This window comes from Lithobates pipiens, unplaced genomic scaffold (assembly GCF_037356315.1).
Source record: "Lithobates pipiens isolate NorthernLeopardFrog02 unplaced genomic scaffold, aLitPip1_a1.2 Scaffold_8, whole genome shotgun sequence".
Lineage (NCBI taxonomy): Eukaryota > Metazoa > Chordata > Amphibia > Anura > Ranidae > Lithobates > Lithobates pipiens.
Genome location: NW_027507903.1, coordinates 435718070 through 435744455, shown reverse-complemented (window position 1 = coordinate 435744455; position 26386 = coordinate 435718070). Strand labels below are relative to the sequence as shown.

Below are 26386 nucleotides of genomic sequence, written 5' to 3'. Positions count from 1 at the left end.
AGAAGAAAATTCCAGCAGGGCTGTTGTTTACTTTGCCATAAATCTCTGCATTTCTAGAATTGATATGAGCCCACTAACAATTAGAAAGACAAACAATTGAGCGTTTCTGTGAAAAAATTTTTAAAACCGCAACTGTTTATTAAAAACAAAACCACCAAAATACAGTTTTAACATGTATCTCCATGTTTCTATTCAGAACCTTCAAGATCTTAAATGTCCATGCTTAAATATCCTAAATCAATAAAATATCCATATATAACCACATATCAGTGGCTTCAAATGTGACAATAAACACAGAGGAGGAGGACTGTGGTATCATATACTGTATTGTCACATTTGAAGACACTGGTAGATAGTGATATATGGACATTTATTGATTTATGAAATTTAATTTCATTTATGGACATTTAAGGTCTTAAATGTTCTGAATCATTGTAGTGATTAAATTTTTAGTAAAAAAAAGGTTGCGCTGCACCTACTCATGGGTATATAAGTTATATGTCGCAGTATATCTTTTTATCTTTGAATTACACAGAGGTTCAAGAAGGGATTGAATAAAACAGAAAGTACACTTTAAGCCTAGCCTTGATAAATAGTAAACCCTACTTTTGAAAACTTAAATGGGCAAATCCTAATTTGCCTGGACCCCTCCTGAATCATTGGAAGTGGGCACAACCACATGCAAGTAAACTATTACTATATTATATATTACTATTCCTTTGTGAGTAAAACTATATCTCTATAAGCACTTGTATACACGGTCGGGCATTCCGACAACCAAATCCGTCTGATTTTTTCCGACGAATTTTGTCCGATGGATTTTGTCTGAAACTGTTGCATACACACGGTCGGACAAAGTTGTCGGAAAATCCAATCGTTCAGAACGTGATGACGTTATTTCCTTATGGTGGGACTACGTTTAAGCTAGTAGCCAATAGCTTTGGTGTAGGAATTTGATCTGAGCATGCGTGGCACTTTGTCTGATCAGAATTCTCTACACATGATCGGACAAAGTCCGATCGGATCATGTTGTCGGAAAATTTTATAGCCAAGTTGGAAAACTTGGTCCGTCGGATATTCCGACAGAAATAGTCCGATGGAGCCCACACATGGTCGGATTATCCAACAACAGGGTCCGATCGGACATTTTCCATCGGAATGTCTGACTGTGTGTACAAGGGCTTAGACTTTGGTCTGTTGGGTTCATGTAAAAAGCAAACTGAAGAAAATTATTTCTATTGCTTCCATGATGGGGGTAGTAAAGGGAACTTTCCCATCTTAGTTCTCAGTTAATCAAGGAAAATAACCATGGAGACTCTTTAATTTCTTGACAGTTTGGGCTGCAGCACCGTTCTGTATATTCTGATGGTGGGGAGGAGGGGGATTCTCTCCACTGTCAGAAAACAATGACACAGCGGGGTGGATTCCCACATCCACACAGAGTGTGTGGAATGCGGAATTGTCTGGCTGAACAAAAAAACTGAGCCATGTATGACTAGCTTTACCGTGTGTCCCGTGTGTCCCTGTTTTTATTACATTTTAGACTTGTTTGAATCCTGAATGTTTTGCCAGGATTATAAGTAAGGCAGGAGATACCTAATCAAATGGGAAAGGGGAAAACTGGCCCATGAATATTTCAAATTTTTCCAAAGTACTGTAAAGATGAACCTGATAGATCCAAGTATGTTCTGCCCCGTAACTGGGAACCTTAGTTCTTGGAGTAAAGTACAGGCTGAGTGAGTTCTGGCAAAGGGCACAGGTGCAAAGCCAGAAGCCATAGACTATGTTAAAGCATGTGGCACCAGTGCTCTAATCACACACATGCAATAAGTTAGCAGCACATTTTAGGTTGGTAACCAAGATTAAGCCATCAATTTACAGTGACCATGGGCAATTATAACGTACCACATCCCAAGGTTAATAACAGACACAAATAAGAGAAACACTGAGAAGACATTTGAGGTACCCAAGAATTGCAACTATATTCATATAAAAATACAAATGTTATATATATATATATATATATATATATATATATATATATATATATATATATATATATATATATATATATATATATATATATATATATATATATATATATATATATATATATATATTATATATATATATAATATACACACATACAGTATATATACTATATATATCTTTACAATTAATTGCATAAAATAAGAGAACTAACTAATTAAAATGCTTTCCTCATATATATATGTATCCATGTTCCATATGTTGAAATTAGAAAGTCTTTCTTTTTTTATAAAGTATAATATATTTTTTGAAGTGGACAACGGGATCCTTATTTCTCTATGTACTTTGGTTATGGTTTGGTTCGTCAGGCTAATACTGTATTAAACATAGAAACAATTGCATTACAATTTTTACAGCAATATGTCTCAATATATGTCCATCTTTACAGTAATTAAAAAATGTCAATGTTAATATCTAACACATGCTGAATGACTGCAGGTTCCCAGGACACATGGTCAAATTTGGGGTCTCTGGGGCAAACGGCAGAGGCTTCACTTGTAACTGTTTCCTATGTTTAATACAGTATTGGCTGCTCTCATCCTTCTGAGGAATCTGAGCACATCCAAGAAACGCGTAGATGATCTACTGCATCTTCAATCCAAAAAAATGATTATGCTTGCCAACTTGACTGGTGTGGATTGACTTTATGTGAATAATTTACAGTATATATCTGTAATTCTCTTTATTTTATATAATTATTTTCATATACAGTATATTAATGAACCTTTGTACTGTTATATGGATATAGTTGTAATTTTTGGGTTCCTAAAAAGTCCGCTCAATGCTTCTTTTTTTTGTGTCATTGGTAGCCAAGATGTCAAGCTGAGAAAGCAGATATAAAACAGAGTCAGAAACAAGCTAGGTCAATCAGGAAACAGGCTTCTTTAGAATGTGCTGCACCCAGTGCATTGAAACTCACTTGTAACCCATTGAATGACCTTGATCACGGTTTTTAGGACAACCTGTTACTGCAGAACAGTGCTCCACTGATAGAAAGCAGTCTTCTGTTTTTGTTCTATAGGACTGTGTTGATACTAATCAAGTTAATGTTTTGTGTATGTATTATATATAACGATTTACTTGCTTCTGTTTTCCTTAGTGATAAGTTCACCGCCCCAGCTCCTCGACCCCTTAATGCTTGTAATGGCCGCAATTGCAATTTGCCTTCTGCTGGTGTCAGCCTTTTTGTTCTATAAGTATCAACAGGTATGTTGTAATGTCAATATTGCCATTTGTGGGATAAATTGTGAAACCTAGCATTCAGACGCATGTCTCTGGAGATTTTCAGAAGCGTTGACTCAAAATTATTCTCTAAAGCAAAAACATGAATTGCTAGATTCAGCATTGAACTGTTTGGGTAATATTCAACTTTTGCAATGCTAGCGGGAAATAGAATCTGCTTCCACTTTTTACTCAAACACAGGTCTAAACTGAGAATAAATGTAGCATTGGCATATGAAGGCGGTGCAAACAGTAAGCTTAATTTTGAAAAGTGACTGAAGCCAATTGAAGCTTCTAGGGACCAAAGTCATAATTTTGATTTTCTAAGTCCAAAAAAAAGCATGTTGCAGAGAGTGTGAAGACAAACGATGCATGCTCACAAACCAGCCAGGGAACAGTGTTCTAACTCTTGAGAAATCTCAGCTAGACCTCTTTTCTGTGGAGTACAGATTTGAAAAAAAAAATCAAAATAATAGTTATCAAAATAGGAAGAGAAACTAAAAATGTGGAAACGCCTGTGAACCACACAGGCAGCATTTTCAAATGAGCGCTGTCTTTCCTACTTGGTATATGAGCAACTACAGACATATGAAAAATAATTAAATTCAAACTTCTTCTCTGTCTGTTCTTAAATACCAATGTTGATGGATTTTTGATCACATTAGAACTGCTTCTCAACCCACACAATGGAAACGAAGTCAGGACTGTATAATTATAGCTATAAAATGTAATAATTTACTAAAGACACGTTGACTTGGATTGAAAAAGGCCGCAGTTTTATTTATAGGCTTACTAAAACTTATATATATTTTAATAATATATACTATATATAAATAATCCAAATTTGTAAGACCTTACAATACATAAGAATAAAATATTACATGTAAATATTAACCTAGCTATCCAAGCTCAGGTTATGAAAATACAATATCAATCCACAACAATAAAATCTCCTCTCAAATGAAAGAGACACAGTGCCTCATAAACCAACTGCGACAGGTAGGGGTGGGTGGGACGATCTTCTTCTGTGTAGTAGCTTCGTCTGCAAATTTTCAGTTAATACAGTGCCTTTTATACCCTCTTGCACAAGCTAAAGGAGTTCATATTTAAATTAAGTATTACATTTAAACCAATAAAATCAATTAATTTTTTAACCTATCAATTCATTTATTTTAGTGCCTGACTCGTTCCCATAGGTGGTTGGGGGACAGTTTGCCCCACTTCCCACTTTTCAATCTATGGCAATGTAAAAGCAGCTTGAACCAGTTTGATAGTGCTTAGAAGAGGGTCAGGTCAAATGTACCATTCAATTCACTCTAAGGCCGCGTACACACGCGGGGACTGTTCACTCAACTTTGTCCGCTGAACAGTGTTTCGGCGGACAGTCCGCTCGTGTGTGGGCTTTCAGCGGACAGTTTCAGCGGACAGTCTGCTGAACAAAGTTTTTCGGAAATTCCGAAAAACTGTCCGCTGAAACTTTGTTTCAGCGAACAGTCCCCTCGTGTGTAGGCTTGTTTGTCAAACTAAGTTCCGTGCATGCTCAGAAAGGATTTACACGCCGAAGATTGCATTGCAGTGTATAGGACGTCGTATTTTTCGTCCCGTCGTACGTGCCGTTCACGTCATCGCGCACGGTTTCAGCGGACTGTTCGTTCGTCGTGTGTGGGCAAGTCCGTCCATGCTAATTTTGAGCGGACTGTCCGCTGAAACTGTTTGACGGACAAAGTTGAGCGAACAGTCCCCGCGTGTGTACGCGGCCTAAGCCCTTGTACACACGGTCGGAGATTCCGACAACCAAATCCGTCGGATTTTGTCCGTCGGATCTTGTCCGAAACTGTTGCATACACATGGTCGGACAAAGTTGTTGAAAAATCCGATCTTTCAGAACGTGATGATGTAATTTCGTTACGATTGGACTACGTTCAGGCTAGTAACCAATAGCTTTGATGTAGGAATTTGATCTGAGCATGCGTGGCACTTTGTCCAATCGGAATTCTCTACACATGATTGGAGTATGTCCTATCGGACCAGTTTGTCGGAAAATATTTCCAGCAAGTTGGAAAATTTGGTCCGACGGATATTCCAACGGAATCAGGCCGATGCATACCACACACAGTCGGATTATCCAACAACACGGTCCGATAGGACACATTCCAACAGATTCTCCGACCGTGTTTACAAGGGCTAAGGCTAAGTTAACACTAAAAACTGGTGAGGCTCACAGCAGGGGTCCAGTGTGACCCTGTTCTCCATTTCCAGGATGAACCGGGCCTTAATTTTTGCCTGAATTTGGACCTGAAATAGAGCCAAAGACACACAGGACTCCTGTGCAGTTAGCTCTGCAGCCGTTCCAGAGATGTGTAAACCGGCTCCATTGAGAGCCGGTCACAATGACCTGTCACGCGAATTGGATGCAGGCAAACCCACATCCAAGTCGCACTACTGGTAACCCAGCCTAAATTATTGTATAAGCAAGGAGCATGTACCTGGACACATTCCATATATACCAGATGACATTAAAGGAAAAAAAGGCTTTTAAAAAGACAACTAATGAAGCCACCACTACTAAGAACTGGTAAGCTACGATATATTACATTTTGGGTTTTGGGCTTAATAGTGCATTATGAATTATGTTTTAGGATGTTAACTATTAGATTACATTTAAGGGTTAAGAATTTTAAGGGTTTGGGTCAAGGTTAGAATAAGATTTCAGAGCTTAAAGTGGAACTAAAGGCCCCCTCTTACCTTTGTTTCAGTGGTCCAATACCTCATGGTTCCTTGTCATTGCTGGCATATTCTCCCCAGGTTCTTCCAGGACCCAGTGTTCAGCCCTCTTGATTTGATATCACTTCTGCCCATGAGTGGGAATGTGGTCATCACGGCACACCCTCCCTATCCAAAGTGAAAAAAAGTTTTGCCTTTAGTTCTACTTTAATAAATTACAAAGTTATTGCCAAATAAACAGGTCCATGGCAGAAATATTGCTGTAGTCCATAGAGGGTGTGCAGGTGTGAGAGGTGAAGTGTTAAAAGAGATAAAAAAAAGGGGGAAATTTGCATATAATCCACAACTGTACTAATTATGTTTCCTTTTTATTTTTCCTCGTCATTATGTCCCAAGCTATTTAGAATTGTGTTTTTTACTTTGTTTTTTTGTAAAAAAACACAATTATTAGTGCATATCAATGCATCAGAAGTCTCCACCATAAATGTAATGTAAATAAAAGTCAAAGAATTTTGTCTTATAACTATTCCTAAAAAGTCTTCCAACCACATGAACTAGTTACTAGTTATTAGAACTAGTTATTATAGTTACTATATTTGAAAAACATTCCACAAAATAGATAATCTTGTGGGATGTAATGTCTTGCAACTTTAGTCAGAATAGCTGGAATATGTACTGGAATATGTATTGAAAGTGCAGTAGTTGTAACATAGTTCATGCAGCTGAAAGACAAACCACAAATATGCTTAAAGTGTTTGTTAAGGCATCTATACAAGTCTATGCCAGCCCCTCTATTAGAGGCTGGCATAGCACACTGTATGTTTTATTTAAAAACGAGCGCTGTAAAACTGTATATCATCTGTCTTCAGGCCAGTCTCATCACTCATGGCCGCTTTCAGACTCTTATAGATGTCTTCTGTGCGAGGGGCCGTGATCTCTCTCTGACTAATAGAGAGGCTGGCAGTGACAAAATGGATATTTTAATATTAAAATAATAGAGGCGGGGGGCGGGGCCAGCCCGGAGACAGACAGAGAGGGCGCTGACAAGGAGGAAGGAGGGAGTGAGGGGGGAGAGAGGAGAGGAGGCAGCCTATCACAGAGGGGGGCACTTTGACCACAGTGATCAGGGCAGAGCTGCCCTGGTTATCGTGGTCTGATTAGAGAAGGCATACAGGAAGGTAGGTTTAGTTTTTTTTTTACAGTTTAGAGGGGGCAGATTACATAGCACAAGCGCTGTGCCATGTAATCCGCTTTAAGGGACCAGAATCAACATTTTTTTTTTTTGGGTTAACAAACGCTTTAAGACAATATTGTATTGTAAAATAGATCACTTGTATTGACTCACATCTTTAATTTATTTATGGTACCTTTATGTTATGAATGGCAATTCACATGGTTCACAAACAACATACTCAAATATAAATAAATAAAAAAATATATAAAAAAAAGAAGAAAATATTCCTGTTGGCCATATTTGTTAAAAACCTTACAGACCTGCACACAGTAACTAAACTCCATGCTTTATTTTTTTCCGATTTTTTTGTACTCGCCGTAAAATCTTTTTCATTGTAATTCACTGACCGACACAGCTCCTCTCTATAACAAATGGGTTGTTAGCCTTATCACTAGGAGAATACTAGGCATAGTTGTAAAACAACAATCAGAACTCTTAGTTTCGCCCAGGGGGGCGGTTCCTCAGGCTACAACCCTCCCGTCTGCCAGACAGACCTCAGTACGTCAACAAACAGTATAACGTAAAGATGAAAGGAGGGGCGGGTGCTGTGTCGGTTGGTGAATTGCAGAGAAAAGGATTTTACGGTGAGTACAAAAAAATCCTATTTTCTCTTATATTCACCAACCGACACAGCTCCTCTCTGTAACAAATGGGACGTCCCCAAGTAGTGCCAAAATGAGGGGTGGGAAAAACAGCATAGAAACTTCATCCACCATGGTAAGTGGGAACTAGTGAAACTTTACCCACAAAAAACAACAGTGCGTGGAAAACCACCACAAAAAAACAGGATATCCTCAACAGGAGTGATCACCCAAGGCCACGCCACACTGTGAAAGTAATGCAACAGTGCATTAACATAACAGTACTGCGTTTTTTATTGAAAAAACAGGAAAATATATATTGCATATTCAATTGCAACTACAAGGCTGCTTGCAAAACTTTGCGGCCAAAATGCACTGACGTCTAACTTGTAGAACTTGGTAAATGTGTGGACAGATGACCAGGTCGCCGCTTTACACACATGAGCGACAGACGCTTGGTGTCGGAAGGCCCAAGACATTCCGATTGCCCTTGTGGAGTGGGCCGTGACCGGAAAGGGGGCCACCTGCCCCTTCAAGGCATAGGCTTGTACTACAATCTGTCTGATCCACCTGGAAATGGTGGCCGACGAGACCGCCATGCCTTTCTTTGGACCAGCCACCGACACAAACAGTGAGTATGACTTCCAAAAGGGAGCCGTGGCAGACAAATACACCTTAAGAGCCTGAACCACGTCCAGAGCGTGAAGGGCCATTTCCTTAGGGTGCTTCAGCTTAGGACACAGAGATGGCAACACAATGTCCTCCTTGATATGAAAAGCCGAGACCACTTTTGGTAGAAAAGACAGTTGCGGACGCAACACCACCTTATCCTTGTGGATAACCAGATAGGGCGACTTGCAAGACAAGGCCGCCAGTTCCGAAACCCTCCTGGCTGAAGTGATGGCCACTAGGAAGACCACTTTCTGGGAAAGAGTCAACAGGGGAATCTCCCTGATGTTTTCAAATGGCGGTTTTTGAAGCGCCGGCGACACCAGGTTCAGATCCCAAGGGGGTAACGGTGGACGCACCAGAGGGACTACATGTCGCACCCCCTGAACGAAGGTACTCACTAAGGAGGGAGATGTGAGGGTTCGCTGAAAAAAGACAGCTAAGGCTGAAATTTGCCCTTTAATGGTGATTAATGCCAATTTATGGTCTACTCCTTGCTGAAGAAACAGCAGGATCCTGGATATGGAAAAGGAGTGCGGATGCGATCCTTTCTCCTCTCACATGGAGATGTAGGCCTTTCAGGTACAATGGTATATCTTCCGAGAAGAAGATTTCTGAGCTCTCAACATAGTTGGGATCACCGAGTCTGACAGACCCCGGTTCCTTAACACCTGGCTCTCAATAGCCATGCCGTTTAAAACCAGCGATGGTAAAGCAGGATGGAGAATCGGACCTTGAGACAGAAGGTCCTCTCGCAACAGCAGTCGCCAGGGAGCGTCTGCCACCAGACGCACCAGGTCTGCGTACCGAGGACGCTGAGGCCAATGTGGGGCAACCAGTATCACTGGGATCCCCTCGGCTGCCACTCTGCGAAGCAGACGTGGTAACAGTTTTAGTGGAGGAAAGGCATAGATCAGCTGGTACTGACCCCGCGGAGCCACCAGCGTGTCAGACGTGTCGGCCCACGGATCTCTTGTCCTGGACATGAATCTCGGCACCTTCCGATTGAGACAGGAGACCAGCAGATCCACGTCCGGTGTGCCCCACCTCAGGCACAGCAACCTGAATGTCTCCGGATGCAATGTCCATTCTCCTAGGTCCAGAATCTGCCTCAGCACCACAGCTGACACTGAAGCCCTGGATAGCAGAGGGAGAGTATCCAGGGCCGCGTCACAGACGTACTTAAGGCCTTGCACTAGTTGGTCTGCTAGCTCCACGCAGACAGGGGAAGCCTGTTTCTCTCCCAATTCGTGGTGCAAAAATTTTTCCCACTCAGTCAGTGTCTGCGACACAAGTGCGGATGCCAGTACTGGTCGCACGGCTGACCCCACAACCGTAAACAAAGAACGAGCCACTGCCTCGGCCTTCCTGTCCGTGGGATCCTTGAATGCAGGAGTCCCCTCAACCAGGATCATGGTTACTTTATTTAACCTAGATACTGGGGGGTCCACGACCAGAGGAGCTGACCCTTTTTTGAGAAGGCTTTCCTCAAAGGGGTAACACACCGCCATGTATTTGGGGACCAAAAAGGTCCATTGCGGGTGACCCCATTCCTTGTAAATTAACTTCTCAAAATAAGTCAGATACGGGAAAACCTAAGGTGAATGTGCTGGATTGCGGGACCCAAAAGGGACCGGTACATCAGAAGAGGGACCTGCTGGCTCCTGAATCTTCAGGGTATCACGCACAGCTGTGATAAGTGCTCCAACAAGCGCTTTGTCGCGCCCGGACCCGGACGGGGACTCATCCTCACTGTCCGAACGGTCCTGGTCAGATGACGCTGAGAAGACAGAGAAGGGATCATCAGCCTCAGCAGGACCCAAGTCTGCGTCAGAGCTCTCCCCAGAGGACAGGGGCAGGGGCCTCTTTAACACACCATTCTTCCCACGCACCGCCTCCATCTTGGCAACGAATGAATTGAGGACCGCCCTCAGGGTGTCCATGGGTTTTGCGCAGTCCGCAGGTGACCCGGTTGCAATTGCCTGGATTTCGGGGGAAGAAACACCAGTTTATGAAGCCATGCTGACCCTACCCTGTCTGCCACCCGAAGGGGAATTAGGACAGTGACAGTCCCACACTCCTTGCCACCGCTGACTGAGGGGCTCTATCCCGCTGGACTCACCACACTGAGGAGTTCTGCGCTGTTCACAAGTAGTGCCTGTAGACCCCGAGTGCTCCCAGGTGCAGAGGACACAAAAGCTGTGTTATACAGACAGGAAAACACAGGGATAATGGCTGTGAGAGCAAATGCAAGCTGCTGCTAGAGAACACTGAAAAACATGTTCATGCTTCCAGATAATGGCCGCCAGTGTCCTGAATAGGAGATCACCTGGAAAATGGCCGTTTGAAGCCCAAGAAGACATGCTGCCTCGCCCACACCTAAAATGGCCGCTAGCCAGCTCCATGAGGCACAGAAGACAGAATGTGATAGAGACACAGCGCTGCACCAAAAAACACAGCAGACCCTCCCAGGCATCTTCCGGGAGCTTAACACACAGGATCGCGGACACCACCAGCCAGACTGCCTCCTATCCCATGGTGAGAGCTCCCTGGGATCTGTACACATACACCACTCATCAACCACATGATGCATCCCCCCAAGGGGGGGGGATAGGGACAGGGGAGAGAAGAGAGGGAGGTAAGGGACCCCCGAATCAACCTCCCAGGGAATGCCCACCTGCTCAGTCCCGCCAGGGCAGGGAGAGTTGTACTTACCAGTCCTGAAGAGCTGGGAGACATTCCATTGCAGAACTACTCACTGATCAGTACAGGGTAGCTGCCGAACTCGGCATACTGTGACGCAGACATCAGTAGCCCAGTCATATGTATGCCCCAGAGCATAAAAGCTCATGACCCCCTCTGGAGCTGAGGTTTCGTCGTGGCCTGCTGAGCCATAACTGCGACCTGCACACGCTCAATGGCCAGACTGGGGAGACTACAGGGATAAGGGTATCTAGCTTGTCACCCAGCCGGCTGTTGATAATTGATTACATGATCATTCATCTTGCGCAAAAAGTCAAGCTTCTGCATTAAAAAGCACAGACCGATGGGCCCGCAGGGTTCCTAGGTCCTTCTCCTTTACTAGGCAAAATAAAACTGAGGTCTGTCTGGCAGATGGGAGGGTTGTAGCCCCGAGGGACTGCCCCCCTGGGCGGAACTAAGAGTTCTGAGTGTTGTGTTACAACTATGCCTAGTATTCTCCTAGTGATAAGGCTAACAACCCATTTGTTACAGAGAGTAGCTGTGTCGGTTGGTGAATATAAGAGAAATAATAGTTTTATATGCTTAATCTGAGAGACTGAGAGATGGAACTATTTATTTTTTTATTAATGGCAACATAGAGGTGTCTTACTTGAGTGTGAAATTTAATAATAGGTTTAATTTACTATACAAGAAAATGTTCTTATTTTGTAAAATAGGTGAAAAATGTATCTATGAAATTCTGTAGAAATTGAGCTTGATTGTTTCTAGGATCGTGTCTTGGGGATTTATTAGAGATAGAAATGAAATCCTAGCTGCGGACCTTTGGCAATAATTAAAAAATTTGTATATCATTATTTTTACTGTTTGGTCTGTTTAGACTGAACATCAGTACAGTGTTTACCATCACCCTCTTATGTTTCATCACACAACAGAAACCAAAATTTGAAGTTCGCTGGCAGATTGTTCAAGTGTCTGAAGGCAACCAATATACTTGTATTGACCCAACACAGTTACCATACAATGACAAGTGGGAGTTCCCAAGGGCAAATCTACAATTTGGTAATTATGAAATAAAAGATACTTGTTAGCATAGAAATAGAAGAAAGGTAATTAAACTGTGTTTGTTTTTTTCTATTTTAGTAACATGGGGGGGAAAGACTGTTATCTATATACTTATAGGCAACATCAATAAAATGTTATACATATATTTATCATTGTATTATGAATCAAGCAAAGCAATATGCATGGCCACCTTTACTGCCATATGTTTAAACAAAAAGTAATTTAGTGCTTATTTCTATATACTTAGAGGCAACACTAATTGCTTTTAATACAGGTCAGCTCTATAAAGATCCTTGTGTTTCTGGGACCCATGGTAGTGTCCATGGCCACATTTGCTGGTTTAAGTGTAAACTAAATTTAAATAAGTGTTCATATCAATATTCCTAAAGACAGCATCAATAAAATTTCATATAGCCAAAGTCTACTGAGCCCCTTATATACCAGGGCCCAATGGTAGTTCCTATGACCACGCCTGCTGGTATATATATAGGAAGAAAAACAGAAAATTGTTACCAATACTTACTGTAATTTTCCTTTCCTGGCCTGCCCTCACGTCAGCACACTATGGGTTAACCCGTTCCTCCAGTCTCTCAGTACCACCCTCTCTTAGCTGATAAAAGGGAGCCCCTCCTTCCCCGTCCTTGTTCCATGAACTAGCGGATGACAGGCTTGTAGGGAGGGAAAAAAGATTGTCGTGACGTGAGGGCAAGCCAGGAAAGGAAATTTACAGTAAGTATTGGTAACATTGGTTTTCCTGGCCAGCCTCACGTCAGCACACAATGGGATTTGATTTAGCTGATATAGGGTGGGATAACAAAAAGAGTCAAAAAACAACTGGTAATGCTGCTTTAGTGAATATTTTATTTTGCTTGGAAGGGTGCTGACACCACTGCATTTCTAAAATTTGATGCACTAGCCGCTGTGACATCTAAACTGTAATGTCTTGCAAAGGTTTCACAGGAGCTCCAACTAGCGGTCCTGCATATGTCTTCAACCGATATTTTAGCAGAAGCTGCCCATGAGGCTGCCACCCCTAATGTTGAATGAGCTCTAATAACCTGTGGAGGCGTCAGCCCCTGTTTCTCATACGTGAGGCTTATCAGCATGGTGATCAAGGTAGCTAGGATTCTAGCTAATGCCGCTTCTCCTCTTCTAGGTCCTGACGGCAGGATGAACAAGGTATCTGTTTTGCGCATCTGTAGAGAGCGGTTTAAGTAGGTTGAAAATAAGTTGACCATGTCCAATGGTCTGAGGTCTAGTTCCTCCGCTTGTCTCTGCGGTTGCGTGAAGCTGGGTAGGGCCACTTCCCAATTTACGTGGAACTTGGAAACCACCTTAGGGGTTAAGGATGGCGAGGGCCTTAGGATCACTTTGTCCGGGAGAATGATGCAAAAGGGATCTTTGCAAGATAGAGCTGCCAGCTCTGAAACTCTCCTTGCTAACGTTATGGCTGTGAGGAAAATCAGCTTGACTGTCAGGAACCATAGTGGGCATGTCTCCGCAGGCACGAATGGATGTTGGAGCAAAGCTTTAAGCACTGTGCCCAAGTCCCAAGCTGGGAACAGGGACTTCCTTGGTGGTGTTATTCTTAAGAAATTGATTTATTAGCGGCTCGTCTGCCCACTTGTGGCCTGTGAAGCAAGACAAGGCTGACACCTGCACCTTTATGGTGTTGTATGCTAAGCCCATACTTAGAGCTGACTTTAAAAACTCCAACACCTGTGCAATGTTTGCGGACAATGGGGAGAAATTTTATTGTAAAGCGAATGCTGTAAATTTTCTCCAAATCCTGGTGTTTGTGGCATTAGTTGTGGCCCTTCTTGACATCAATAGTGTCGAGATTACCTCCTCTGAGATGCCCTGAGACTGCAGTCTGGCTGATTCACAGCCATGCTGTCAGTTGCAATCTGCCTGGGTCGGGGTGACACCATTGGTCCTGCTGTAGAAGGTCCCTCTTCAGCAGCAGCCATATTGGGGGAAATGCCACCATCTGCAGGAGCAGTGGGAACCATGGCCTTTGTGGTCAGAAGGGTAGGATTGCAATTGCATGGACGTTCTCCCTCGCAATTTTTAATAGGGTTTTCATTATCAGAGGTACCAGTGGGAAAAGGTAGACTAGGGGAAATTCCCATGGGATTGAAAATGCATCTTGAGCTAGCGCTTTGTTGCAGTGGAATCTTGACATAACCTGGGGTACCTATGCATTCCATGGGATCGCCATCAGATCTACCGAAGGTGTGCCCCACCTGTAAAAGATTGTTTTCAGATAGTCCTTGTTGAGTGTCCACTAGTTTTTGTTGGGAAAATCCCAACTCAGATGGTCTGCTATGTAGTTTTGATTGCCCAGAATGTACTCTGCTGTCAAGGCTTCCACATGTTCCTCGGCCCAGACGAATATCTTGGTTGCCAACTGCAGCAGCGGCAAGCTCTTGGTTCCTCCCTGTTTGGTTATATAAGCGACCGCCATACAGTTGCCCAACATAAGCTTGACCCTAGCTCCCTAAATCAGGTTCTCGAATCCCAGTAGGGCTAGGTATGCTGCTTGTAATTCCAAAAGGTTGCAGTGTCTGGTCTCCATCCTGCTTGAACACATCTGCCGAGGCAGTAAGCGTCCCAGCCTCAGAGACTGGCATCTTATTTAGATCCAATCTCCGAGGCTGAGAGGCATGCCCCGCGACAGAGTTCCTGGCGCTATCCACCACGCCAAGCCCTGGCAGATCCGTCTTGGTATGAAGATTTTTTGGTGGAGTGATACTCCATCCCACTGGTTCAAAAGCAAAGTTTGGAATGCCCTTGTATGGAATCTTGCCCAAGTAACAGCAGGGTTGCTGCGGTAAACATTCCCAGAAGCATCGTACAGTCCCTCGCCGACAGCGACAAGGACTCCATCACGCTGTTCACGCAGGCTACTAGCTTGACTATCTTGCGATGTGATAGTGAGACCTGCCCTTTGCTTGTGTTGAAAACAAGCCCTAGGTACTCCATCTCTTGGGAGGGAATAAACTGGCTCTTCTGCTTGTTGATAATCCAGCCAAATTCGGATAGAATTTTCAGCACCACTTCGTCTTGTGCTGTTAACTCCTCGCTTGCAAGGGCCACTACCAAGATGTCGTCTAAGTAGTGGAAAATTTTTATGCCCCTCAAACATATAACAGCGATGGTAGCTAGCAAGATCTTGGAAAAGACTTGAGGTGCTGTGCTGATTCCGAAGGGCAGACATTTGAACTGGAAATGATCTTCCCCTACCATGAATCTCGGGTATCTTTGGTGATGCCTGTTGATTGAGACATGAAGGTAGGCATGTGCTAAATCGGCTGATATTAGCCAGTCCCCTGGTTGTAGAATTGATATAATTGTAAATATTGATTCCATCTTGAATGTCTTGGGATCGATGTAGTGGTTCAGAGATCTTAGGTCTAAGACCAGTCTGAGATCTCTGGAGGCTTTGGGCACCAGAAAAATTGGGGAGTAAACCCCTGTTCCCTACTGCTTTAGGGGAACCGGTGAGATTGCCTCTTTCTGAAGTAATTCAGTCACATATTCTTGCAAGCACCTTTGTTTCTTCTGATCTTGTGGCCAAAGATGTCTGGTGTCTTTTCTCCAAACATTATCTTGTACCCTCGCTTGACTGTTTTCTGGACCCATTGGTCCTTGACCTTCTCCGCCCATACCTTCCAATAGGATGCCAACCTGGCACCCACCTGGGGGTGATGGGTGGTCAATCCATCAAAATGACTTCTCTGGTTTCTTAGCAGTCTGAATGGCCTTAGACTTCACGTTCCGAAGAAAGGAGCTTTGTGAGCCTCTCCATTGGAGTCTCGTATATTCGTATATTCTCTGCCTGGTCTATATGACCTGGCCTCCTGAGCCCTTCTCAACTCTGATTGGCGTGTCAAGTGGTTTGCTGTCTCCTTTTGAGTCTCTGTGGTAGAAGACCGGACTTCCCTCCAGTAACTCGTTTAATAGCTTCCTCGCCCCCGAATAGCATCTTTCCCTTGTATGGAATGTTACAAAGTGCCTGTTTCGAGGTACTGTCTGCCACCCAATGGTGTAACCATAGGACCCTTTTCGCCATTACTGAAAATGTCATAATTCTTGCTAGCAGTTTTACTAGGTCTATAGAGGCTTCTGCCAAAAAGGCGGCTGAGAGATTTAGTTTCTCCATTGCCAAAATTACTCCACATTTGTGACCCAGACCTTCAGAGCCCTGGAGATTGAGGTTAGGGCTATGGCCGGGTGACAAGCAGCGCCAGCAGTTAAATAGATCTTCTTTAGATCTGTGTCTGTGCGCCTGTCCATCGGGTCTCTAAAGGTTGTAGAATCCTGCAATGGCAGGGACACCTGCCTTGTTAAGCGCTGCAAGGCCGCATCTACCCTGGAGGTGACTCCCAAAAGGCAGCATCTGGGTTGTGAAATGGGTATAATCTTAAAAAGCAATTTTGTACGTTCGCCTTCCTATCTGGCTTTCCCCATTCCTCATCGAATAATTAGTGGATCTCTGTCATGAACGGGAAGGTTGTCCCTTACCTTTTCAAGTTAAGGAAATAGCTTTTAATTTTTTCTGGAGTGTCTTGTTCCCAGTCTATGGCCTCCTTCACTGCTACAATGTGAGGGTCTATGATCTGGAAGTCGAACAAATATTCAGACGGTTCATCAGAGTCTGACGAATCTCCTGAAGATATTTCAAGCCCCAGTGATGAGTCTCACTTCTGCTTAGATGCGTTCTTGGCTCTAGGCTTAGTTCACTTACGCCTGCGACCGCCTGCATACTCTCCGTCACCGCCTCCTGAATATAGTCCTTTATCCTACGTGCCTCTGTTTCTCTATCAATGGCTACATCTCTTATGCATTCTGTGCACAAGAGCTTTCAGGGGCGGATGGCACTGAACAAGCCCAGCAGAGGCCTTTGGCAGGACGGCCTCTTGTCGCACTTGGTTCTGCCGCCATAGCTGTCTGAGCATTTTTGCGGCATGGACTGGCCGTTGCTTGGGGTCTATGTCCTGTGCATGATCCAGATGCATTTTGAGATTTTTGAGATTTTGAGCGGTGATGGGACTTTTCCTTTCGCGACTGTCTTTTTTTAGGACTTCTGCTCCTATAAAGACAAAACACCCTATTAGATTGGTGTTGCATTCTTTTGTTTTGTGGCCCCCGTCGACCCCTCCTACCTTTCCGACGATCTTCATGCACTTTGGGCCTGTGGTGAGCTCATACTACAGCAACACAAGACAGGATATAGAAATAAGAAAAAAAAGTTCATATTCTATCGCTTTTTTTATTTTTATTTTTACTGGCTCTTTAAAGGAAATAACTTTACCTTAATACTGGATATGGAGTCACTCAGGGTGGCAGCAGATTTGTAGGGTATCTGAAAAGCTGTATACACATGGTGTAATGCATTTTGTGATCATGGCTCAGTAAACACTGACAGCCCAGCCACCTCTCCCCCTCTGTGAAGGAAAACTCACCAGTACACTTCCCTCACTAGCTGTGGCAAACGACACTGGAGCTTCTGGTTCTTCAGGCTTCATAGTGAGCATTGCTAGGTGACCCCTGACACCTCCGCCCCACAGCCCCGCCCCCCCGTGAGGTCATCGTTAACTGACAGAAAACACAGGGGAGGCGGCCAGCGCAGCTCCTAGGAAGCAACAAAGGAAAGCACAATACTACAGCAACACCACAGCCTAAAATGGTAAGCTCGTTAAGCCTTAGGATGCCCGCATGGCTCCTGCACATAGAACGTCCAGTGTGATAAAAGGAACTACCTTTTATTGTTCTGGACCTTCCGAAGCCAGGAGAGGCTTAAACCTGGGTTCGGTAGGGGGGTGTAGTATAATCCATGAGCATGGTGGCTTGGATTCCGACCAAAAAAAGGAAAAAGGGCGGGGAGGAGGGGCTCCCTTTCATCAGCTAAAAGAAGGTGGTACTGAGAGACTGGAGGAAGAGGTTAAACCATTGTGTGCTGACGTGAGGCTGGCCATGAAATAAAATTCTGTGCTTACAGCTATGGGTATAAATAAAAGTATTTACAGCCAAACTCTAATAGTCTTCTTAAACACCAGGGTTACAGAGCAATGGCGATGGCTGCCTTTGCTGGTATATGTATGAACAGAAAATAGTTCAGCTGAAAATGATACATTTGTTTACTGTACATACATGCTTAAAGCAGAGTTCCACCCATTTTTTAGTTTATTAAAAGTTAGCAGCTAGAAAAAGCATAGCTGCTGACTTTTAATAAACAGGCACTTACCTGTCCCATGGTCCAGCGATGCTGCCACCTGGAACCTTGCTCCTCTCCCCCTCCTCTCCTCGGCTTCATCATAGCAACTGTGGGCCCCCGGCCATGAGAGCTTATGGCTTTATGGCCGGGCGCACACTGCGCATGTGTGAGTCACGCTGTGCTCTGCTATTGGCCAGCCAATCTTCTGGGATGTGTGACATTTCCCAGAAAATCACTGGCAGGGAGGGACTGCCTAGGGAGAGAGGAGTCGTCTAGGTGGACAAGAAGAGGAAGCAGGAAGTGGGACAGGAAGTCCCTCTGAAAACAAGGTATCTACCCCCCCCCTAAAAAAAAATTACGTGCCAAATGTGGCGAGGAGTGCTTAAAGTGGAAATTCCACTTTTGGGTGGAACTCCACTTTAAGGCTCCTTTCACATTTGTGTGACTTAGGATCCGACTTGTGAGACCCCCCAAGTCGCATGTGAAATGCCACGTATCTCTTTGAGAGCCGTTCCAACTTCAGAAAAGGTTCCTGCACTACTTTGATCTGACTTTGACACAACTTCAATACCAGAGAGTGTAAATGTCTTATCAAAGTCACGTTAAAGTCATATCAAAGTTGGACTCCAAAGTTGCACTGAAAATCTCACAACTTTGGAGTCGGCTAGTATGAAAGGAGTCTTAGGCCGCGTACACACGGGCGGATTGTCTGCCCAACTTAGTCCGCTGAACCGTGTTTCAGCGGACAATCCGCTCGTGTGTGGGCTTCAGCGGACTTTTTCAGCGGACAGTCTGACGGACTAAGTCTTTCGGAATTTCCGTAATTTTGTCCGTCCAAACTTGGTTTTGTCCGTCCAAACTTGGTTTCAGCGGACAGTCCGCTCGTGTGTAGGCAAGTTGGACGGACTAAGTATGGCGCATGCTCAGAAAGGATTTACACGGCCGAAGGTTGCATTGCAGTGTATTGGACGTCGTTTTTCTAGTCCCGTCGTACGTGCTGTACACGTCATCACGCAAGCTTTCAGCGGACTGTCTGTTCATCGTGTGTGGTCAAGTCCGTTCATTCAAATGTTGGACGGACTGTCTGTCGGATTGTCTGACGAACTTAGTTGGGCAGACAATCCGCCCGTGTGTACGCGGCCTTAATCATACAGGGCAAAAAATATGGAATGATTATTTTTTTATCAGAATTGCAAAATATAACACTGAACAAAGTGTTATTAGGGTAGATGGACTGCAAACTCCTGTAAGGTTTTCAGAGAAAAACACTGCTGGAATCAGGTTCAGAATATAACAGAGAAAACCCAGAAAACAGGGGAGCAGCAACCTTGTGTGTTTACAATAAATATATGTGGGAGAGAAAAATTACTCAAAATGCACTCACAAGCAGAAGGACATAATGGTGTTTATCAATTTCGTTTCCAGGATAAACATTTCCAACTTGCTCATACTAGCTTAACCAATAAGGCAGTCTCCACACAAGAGGAGCACTGTAGGGAATATAATAACAATATTTTCTGTGTGTGCCATGTATGCGTTGTTGCGAAGGAAGTTCTGCTACTGTGTGTACCTATTTTCAGCACTGTCTAAATCAGCACACCTGCACTTTTTTTTTAACTTAGCAACAAAATGTTGCACTTCCACAAAATCTTGCTCTACTTGCTCTTTTCTTGTGGCTTGTGTAAAAAAAAAAAAAAAAGAGAAGTGTGTAGCTTGCAAAGTTGATGGAATTTATTATATGTACCTCATGCACAGGAAAGACCCTTGGAGCTGGTGCATTTGGCAAAGTCGTGGAAGCAACAGCCTTTGGAATGGGGAAAGATGACTCTGCCCTCACAGTGGCTGTGAAAATGTTAAAACGTAAGTATACAATACTTGGTGTGGTAAGGCTGTGCTCTAACAGTGGCTAATATATCAATGTATAAATAATTTATATTAATAATTTAGAAGTGCTGCAACAGCAACTTGGAATGGGTAACTCCATTGAACAAATGTTTGTGTTTGATATGAAATGTAATTATATACAGTGCACTCCTCCTTATATAGGAGAAATCAATGAACCTAACTCCCATAGGTGTTCTTTCCCCCGAACCTTACCAAGAAGTATAGAAATCGGAAAATGAAAAGTTTTGCTTATATAAGGAAAGAAGCTGAAAATTCTTACCTTTCCCAGAGATAATTCTACATCATACTCATAACTTACTCTATGATGAAGAAGAAAATCAGACTTGTTAAGAGGTTGTATATGCAAAATAAAAATCATGCTTAGTAGAATTTTAATGGCTAACATTGGTCATAAAAAGTCTGCAGAACAGCTTAAGCAAATACCCATCTGTGAGTCCGTTTTTTATTTTACCAGAAGCTGAACTTTCATACATCCAAACTCTAAATTCAAATTCATATTGCATATCTCCTACTGTAATGGAGTTACCTTTATAAAAAGTAGTTACACTAATTTACACTAACGTAATAAAAAATTTGTTGGACATTAAACACATCTACACTATATTACCAAAAGTACTGGCATTCATCTCTTTTGGGAAGGCTGTCCACAAGGTTTAGTGTGTCTATGGGAATGTTTACTATCCTTCTAGAAGCGCATTTGTGAGGTCAGGCACTGATGTTGGATGAGAAGGCCTGGCTCACAGTCTCCACTCTAATTCATCCTAAAGGTGTTCTATTGGGTTGAGATCAGGACTCTGTGCAGGCCAGTCAGGTTCCTCCACCCCAAACTCGCTCATCCATGTCTTTATGGATCTTGCTTTGTGCACTGGTCCAAATCAATTGGTGGAGGGGGATTATGGTGTGGGATTGTTTTTCAGGGGTTGGGCTTGGCACCTTATTTCTAGTGAAGGGAACTCTTAAGTCAACAGCATACCAAGACATTTTGGACAATTTCATGCTCCCAACTTTGTGGGTACAGTTTGGGGATGGACCCTTGCTGTTCCAACGTGACTGTGCACCAGTGCACAAAGCAAGGTCCATAAAGACATGGATGAGCAAGTTTGGGGTGGAGGACCTTGACTGGCCTGCACAGAGTCCCGACCTCAACCTGATAGAACACCTTTGGGATGAATTAGAGCAGAGACTGCAAGCCAGGCCTCCTCATCCACATCAGTGCCTGACCTCACAAATGTGCTTCTGGAGAAATGGTCAACTCCATCAGTTATTCCTGCTGGATCTGCCCTGCAATTCATGCAGATTACACATGTGACAGATAGGAGGGGAGAAGGAGCTTTTGTCACTCAAACAGCTGTAGCCACCCCCCAAGTAACTAAAAAAAAGTCCTGTGGGGTGTATTCAACCTGAAAAATTCAGAGGCCAGTGGTTTCCTAAGAGGCAGTAGATAGAGCATGTACAGTACGAATGGCAATGCAGCAGTCGGAGGATCAGCTGCGATGGAGTTGCCACTGAGAATGGGGAAATACATGGAAAAGGCAAAATCAACTAGGTATTTACCGAAAATGAACATGTTATTCTGTACCCAGGTATAGAAATTATTTTTTTATTAAAATATTTTTAATTGAAAAATATTTTGTTAGGGGGGTGTGGGGGGATGTTTGCAAAGAAAGTTGATCTGCAGTCATGCAATGCGGACTTGCTGCAATTGTGCAAGAAACTTGTGAAGTCTGGCAAGTCTAGCAATAGCTTAGCAAGTCATTTTCAAACTTGCAGCACAATTGTTTGCTATCTGGGTTGGCAGCTCTGAAGCTCTCATCTTACCATTGTAAATACTAAGAATATTAAAAGTTATTTATAAGGTCCAGTGACCCTGCTATATTAAACTTACTCTGCAGGAATGTGAACTCTTCACTGAACCAGAAGCCAGACAGGACTCTACTTTAGCATTTAATGTTTCAAATATAAGAAAAAGGGGAAAAAATGGCGCAATTATCGACCTAACATTGAGAGCAACAGTCAACATAATAAATACATGTCTGATTTCCTATGGACAAACTACATGTGTTTACATGCCTAACTCTTATTAAGTAATTGTGAGTAGCCAATTGGCCACTTTTACATATTTCCATTAAAGCTGTTCTTGATACTGCACTTAGATTGGCGCACCTTGTCTCCTTTTATTTTTTATTTAACGTTTCGTCTTTAGTTCTACTTGAACCTTTAAATGCTCTAACTAAAGTTTAAAGAATATTCTCTTCGTAACAAGCTACCATATTGTAAACTACGTTACATTCCTGTTTGGCCATGCCAATCAGTGATACAAGCTTACTGTAAGTAAGTGCCAGAAATCTTCAGAATCCCTCTCTATACCTGTTCTGGATCAGTGATTCAGACAACATGACAGGTATAGAACTAGCATTCCAAAAGGAGAGGTCAGCAATGGCAGCCCTCACTTTAGCCCTTGCACACACAATCGAAGATTCAGACGGAATGTTTTGTCGGATATTCCGACTGTGTGTGGTCTCCATCAGACTGTTTCCGTCGGAATATCCGATGGACCAACTTTTCCAACTTGCCGGTAAAATTTGCTGACAAAATGCTCCAATCGGACATACTCCGATCATGTGTAGCCTACTCCGACGGACAAAGTGCCACGCATGCTCAGATCAAATTCCTAGATCTAAGCTATTGGCTACTAGCCTGAACGTAGTCCCGTCGTAATGAAATAACGTCTTTACGTTATGTACAATCGGACTTTCCGACAACTTTGTCCGACCGTGTGTATGTAACAGTTTCGACCAAAATCCGTCGGACAAAATCCAACGGATTTGGTTGTCAGAATGTCCGACCGTGTGTACAAGGGCTTAGGGAGATCTTCTAACTTCACATGATTTGAGATAGGTAATTGAGATAGGAAGTAAAGATCAACCTTTTCAGCATGAACACAGGCAATAATAGATAATGATATCCCTTCCCTACAATAAGCAAAATGAACAAAAAAAACATATACAGAAATACAAAATAAATCATAACATAAAGCCTTATTTAGATTAATTTGCAAAAAGCCTGCAACCTTAATTGTGTTACTAATTCAGTCTTCAGAACGTGAGTTGATTATCCTGTTTTGTTAAGATTTTTTTATCTCGTTTTTGATTTTTTTTTAATCTTGTTTTGTTAACCATTTTGTTGAATATGTTGTGAGTAAAAGATCCCATGCCTGATATTATTTAGCCAGTGCACATACAGATGAAAAGGAGGCTTTGATGTCAGAACTGAAAATTCTCAGTCACTTGGGAAACCATCATAACATCGTTAATCTTCTAGGTGCCTGTACATGTGGAGGTAAGATTTTTTGTTTTAAAAATATAAATGTTGCTGGTGTTTTGTTTTAAAATGTATGTCCAGGCAAGAGCCATAAATTGCCCTGTAGGGATGCAAACGCTATATGTAAAACCATTCAAGGTGAGTGCTTCACTGCGAAATTCTGGGGCGCAGGTCTGTTTCGTTGCACCCTGGCAAGTCAGTTAGGAAAAAACGAATCGCTGCACTCCAGGCTGCAGTACGGGCTGCGGTCACTTCTGACTTGGCTTTTTCAAAGATAGCGCATCTTTAAAATTATATTAAACCTTTTTAAGCACATTCAGCATTCTTGCCTATGTTCCAGTTTAAGCCGGTGCCGTGACTGCTTTCCCAAGTTTCCTGTTTCAGGGTTGCTCTTTTTCTCCTTTAGCATCCTATGGAGCCACCCTTATATGTAGGGACTAGCATTGTGTCTCCCTACACTGAGTGCATCAAAAGCCCCATAGCCTAGCATAGCAAGGCACTTCTCTGCTCCTCCTTCCTTCAAGCTAACAGGCTGGCTGAAGACTACACTGTCCGCTGTAAACTCTATCCTGTTAACACCAGAAGTTGAGGAAAGCAACACTGATAGAGCATTAGTCAGCAGCACTGAAAATGCAAGTGCTGGGGTAGGCATTTTAACTAATAGTTTACTGGGGAATGTTTATTTTATCATGCTTAATGCGTTAAACAAAAGAAAAAAACATTGAGGTTTTATTGCTACTTTAAGTTGGATTGGAATTATTCTTCCATTTTCTTCAGTACTATAGATCCTAGAGTCATTTTTTTTGTGTGAAAGACAACATTTATCCGCAGTGTTCTGACCCTTTCTGCCTAGCTACTGCTGCTAAACATTAGTGGAGCAAAGTGATGCAGCCCCTCTTGTTAGAAGTTCATGTGAAGGAAGAGGCTGGCCATGCCAACACCAATGTTGTCCTGGCCAGCCCTGTCCATCAACCCTTCTGATTAACAACAACATTACTAGTTGTCCAAACTCTCTGGACTGGTGCAAGGGGTGATGAGAATTGTAGTGCATGGACTGATTGCAACATTACCCAACTGATTGAAATTGCTGTGATTTGCTAACTAATGGTACACTGACAAGCTATCTCTTCTACAGTATAATTTTATTTTTCTCATTTGGGCTTCATATTTATTATTATTATTATAATTATACAGGATTCATATAGCGCCAAAAGTTTGCGCAACGCTTTGCAACATGAGTGCAGACAGTACAGTTACAATACAAATCAATACAGGGGGATCAGAGGGCCCTGCTCATTAGAGCTTACAATCTAGAAGATTTACTTTTAGCCCAGCACTGTCTTGGTCTCATTTTTTTATTCCTGCGGTGCTTGAGGTTTTTATTGTAAAAATGTCCTTGATTATTAACGGGAGCTCTTTCTTCACTTGGAGCTGCAGACAGGCAATTTTGACAGAATGCAAAAAAAAGGAAGTCGGAGCTGGAGTTCTGTCAGACTTACGGGCTCTGAGGCAACACTCTGTTTCCATAATAAACCCCTGGAGCTAAGACGCAGCTTATATATGGCCCTACATGTTCTTCCACGTGTGAAAAAAGGTTCAGGGATGCCAAATCCAGTAAATAAAAATAAACTGAAAAATAAACTGACAGGCTATACACATTCTGCACTTGACTATTTACTGAGGTAGTATTAATCACATTCCTAATAGGCTCTTAGATTATGTTTACAAATGCAGTAGATACACAATAAAAACCATGGGTTGCCTAATAATAAAGGATAAGTGCACATTTATATAATGTTCACCTACCCAGCCTGACTAGCAGCGCTGCCATAAAATAGCTGATCCTCACCCTTCCTGCATGCATACTTGCCAGATTTGACAGCTTTGGCTCTCTACAATGTTTACAGCCTGTAGCATACGCAGTGTATGCTGATATTTTATGATGCTGTCTACCAAGTACCTGCAGCCACGTGCAAGGAAAATTTTAACCACAGGCTGTAAACACTTCCAAGGCCGGAGCTGTCAGACTTTGTTATATAAGGCTGGCAATACATTAATCAAGAGATAATTCCCCCATTGACATCAAAAGATTATTTTTTTTGTGAAAGCTTTTCCTGGCATCAGAATACACTGATCAGTGCTGCCAGCTATAGCCCATGGCAATGATTGTTCCGGAAAAACCTGATCAACTTCTGTACAATCAGAATGCCCATACAGGGATCGAAACTCAGCTGTTCCTTGCTGAACCAGATGACTTTTTATTTATATATGGCCGCCTTAAGAATCTAGAAAGATGCTTAGATAAGGGAGCTAGGTAGGAAAGTAAACAAATCTTACCTTTTTGAGGTAAAAAAAGAGACACTGTTTAGCACAAGTACTTAGACAAAGGGCACATCCCTGCTATGCTACCCGTTACACAGATCCTGAAGATTTAATCCACAGAAAATTAATGGTTAAACCCATATGTACTTTTTTCTAACATTACTTTCTTTCTCTTCCTTTAAAGGACACAAATACTTCTTAGAGTGTCAGGTTATACTGCCACCTTCTTGTTTAAGGTAGTTCTTCTTTTGCCTCAACCAGGACATTGTTCTTTTGTCCCTCTATCTGGCACCAGTTCACCAAAAATGTCCTCCATTGTTGATGTGTTTCAAGCTGTCTACATCTATCCAACAGCCACTGCTTTCTTCAGGAAAG

At 42.8% G+C, this 26386-nt stretch overlaps 1 protein-coding gene across 1 annotated transcript in view; it reads left to right on the top strand.

Moving 5' to 3' along the window:
• The window catches only part of CSF1R (colony stimulating factor 1 receptor), a 129822-nt gene that overhangs the window by 72941 nt on the left and 30495 nt on the right, over positions 1 to 26386 (top strand). The window contains exons 10-13 of the mRNA XM_077474330.1: positions 3149 to 3255; positions 12114 to 12240; positions 20219 to 20323; positions 23597 to 23707. Coding sequence (XP_077330456.1) covers positions 3149 to 3255; positions 12114 to 12240; positions 20219 to 20323; positions 23597 to 23707 — 450 coding nt within the window. The remainder of the gene's footprint in view (positions 1 to 3148; positions 3256 to 12113; positions 12241 to 20218; positions 20324 to 23596; positions 23708 to 26386) is intronic.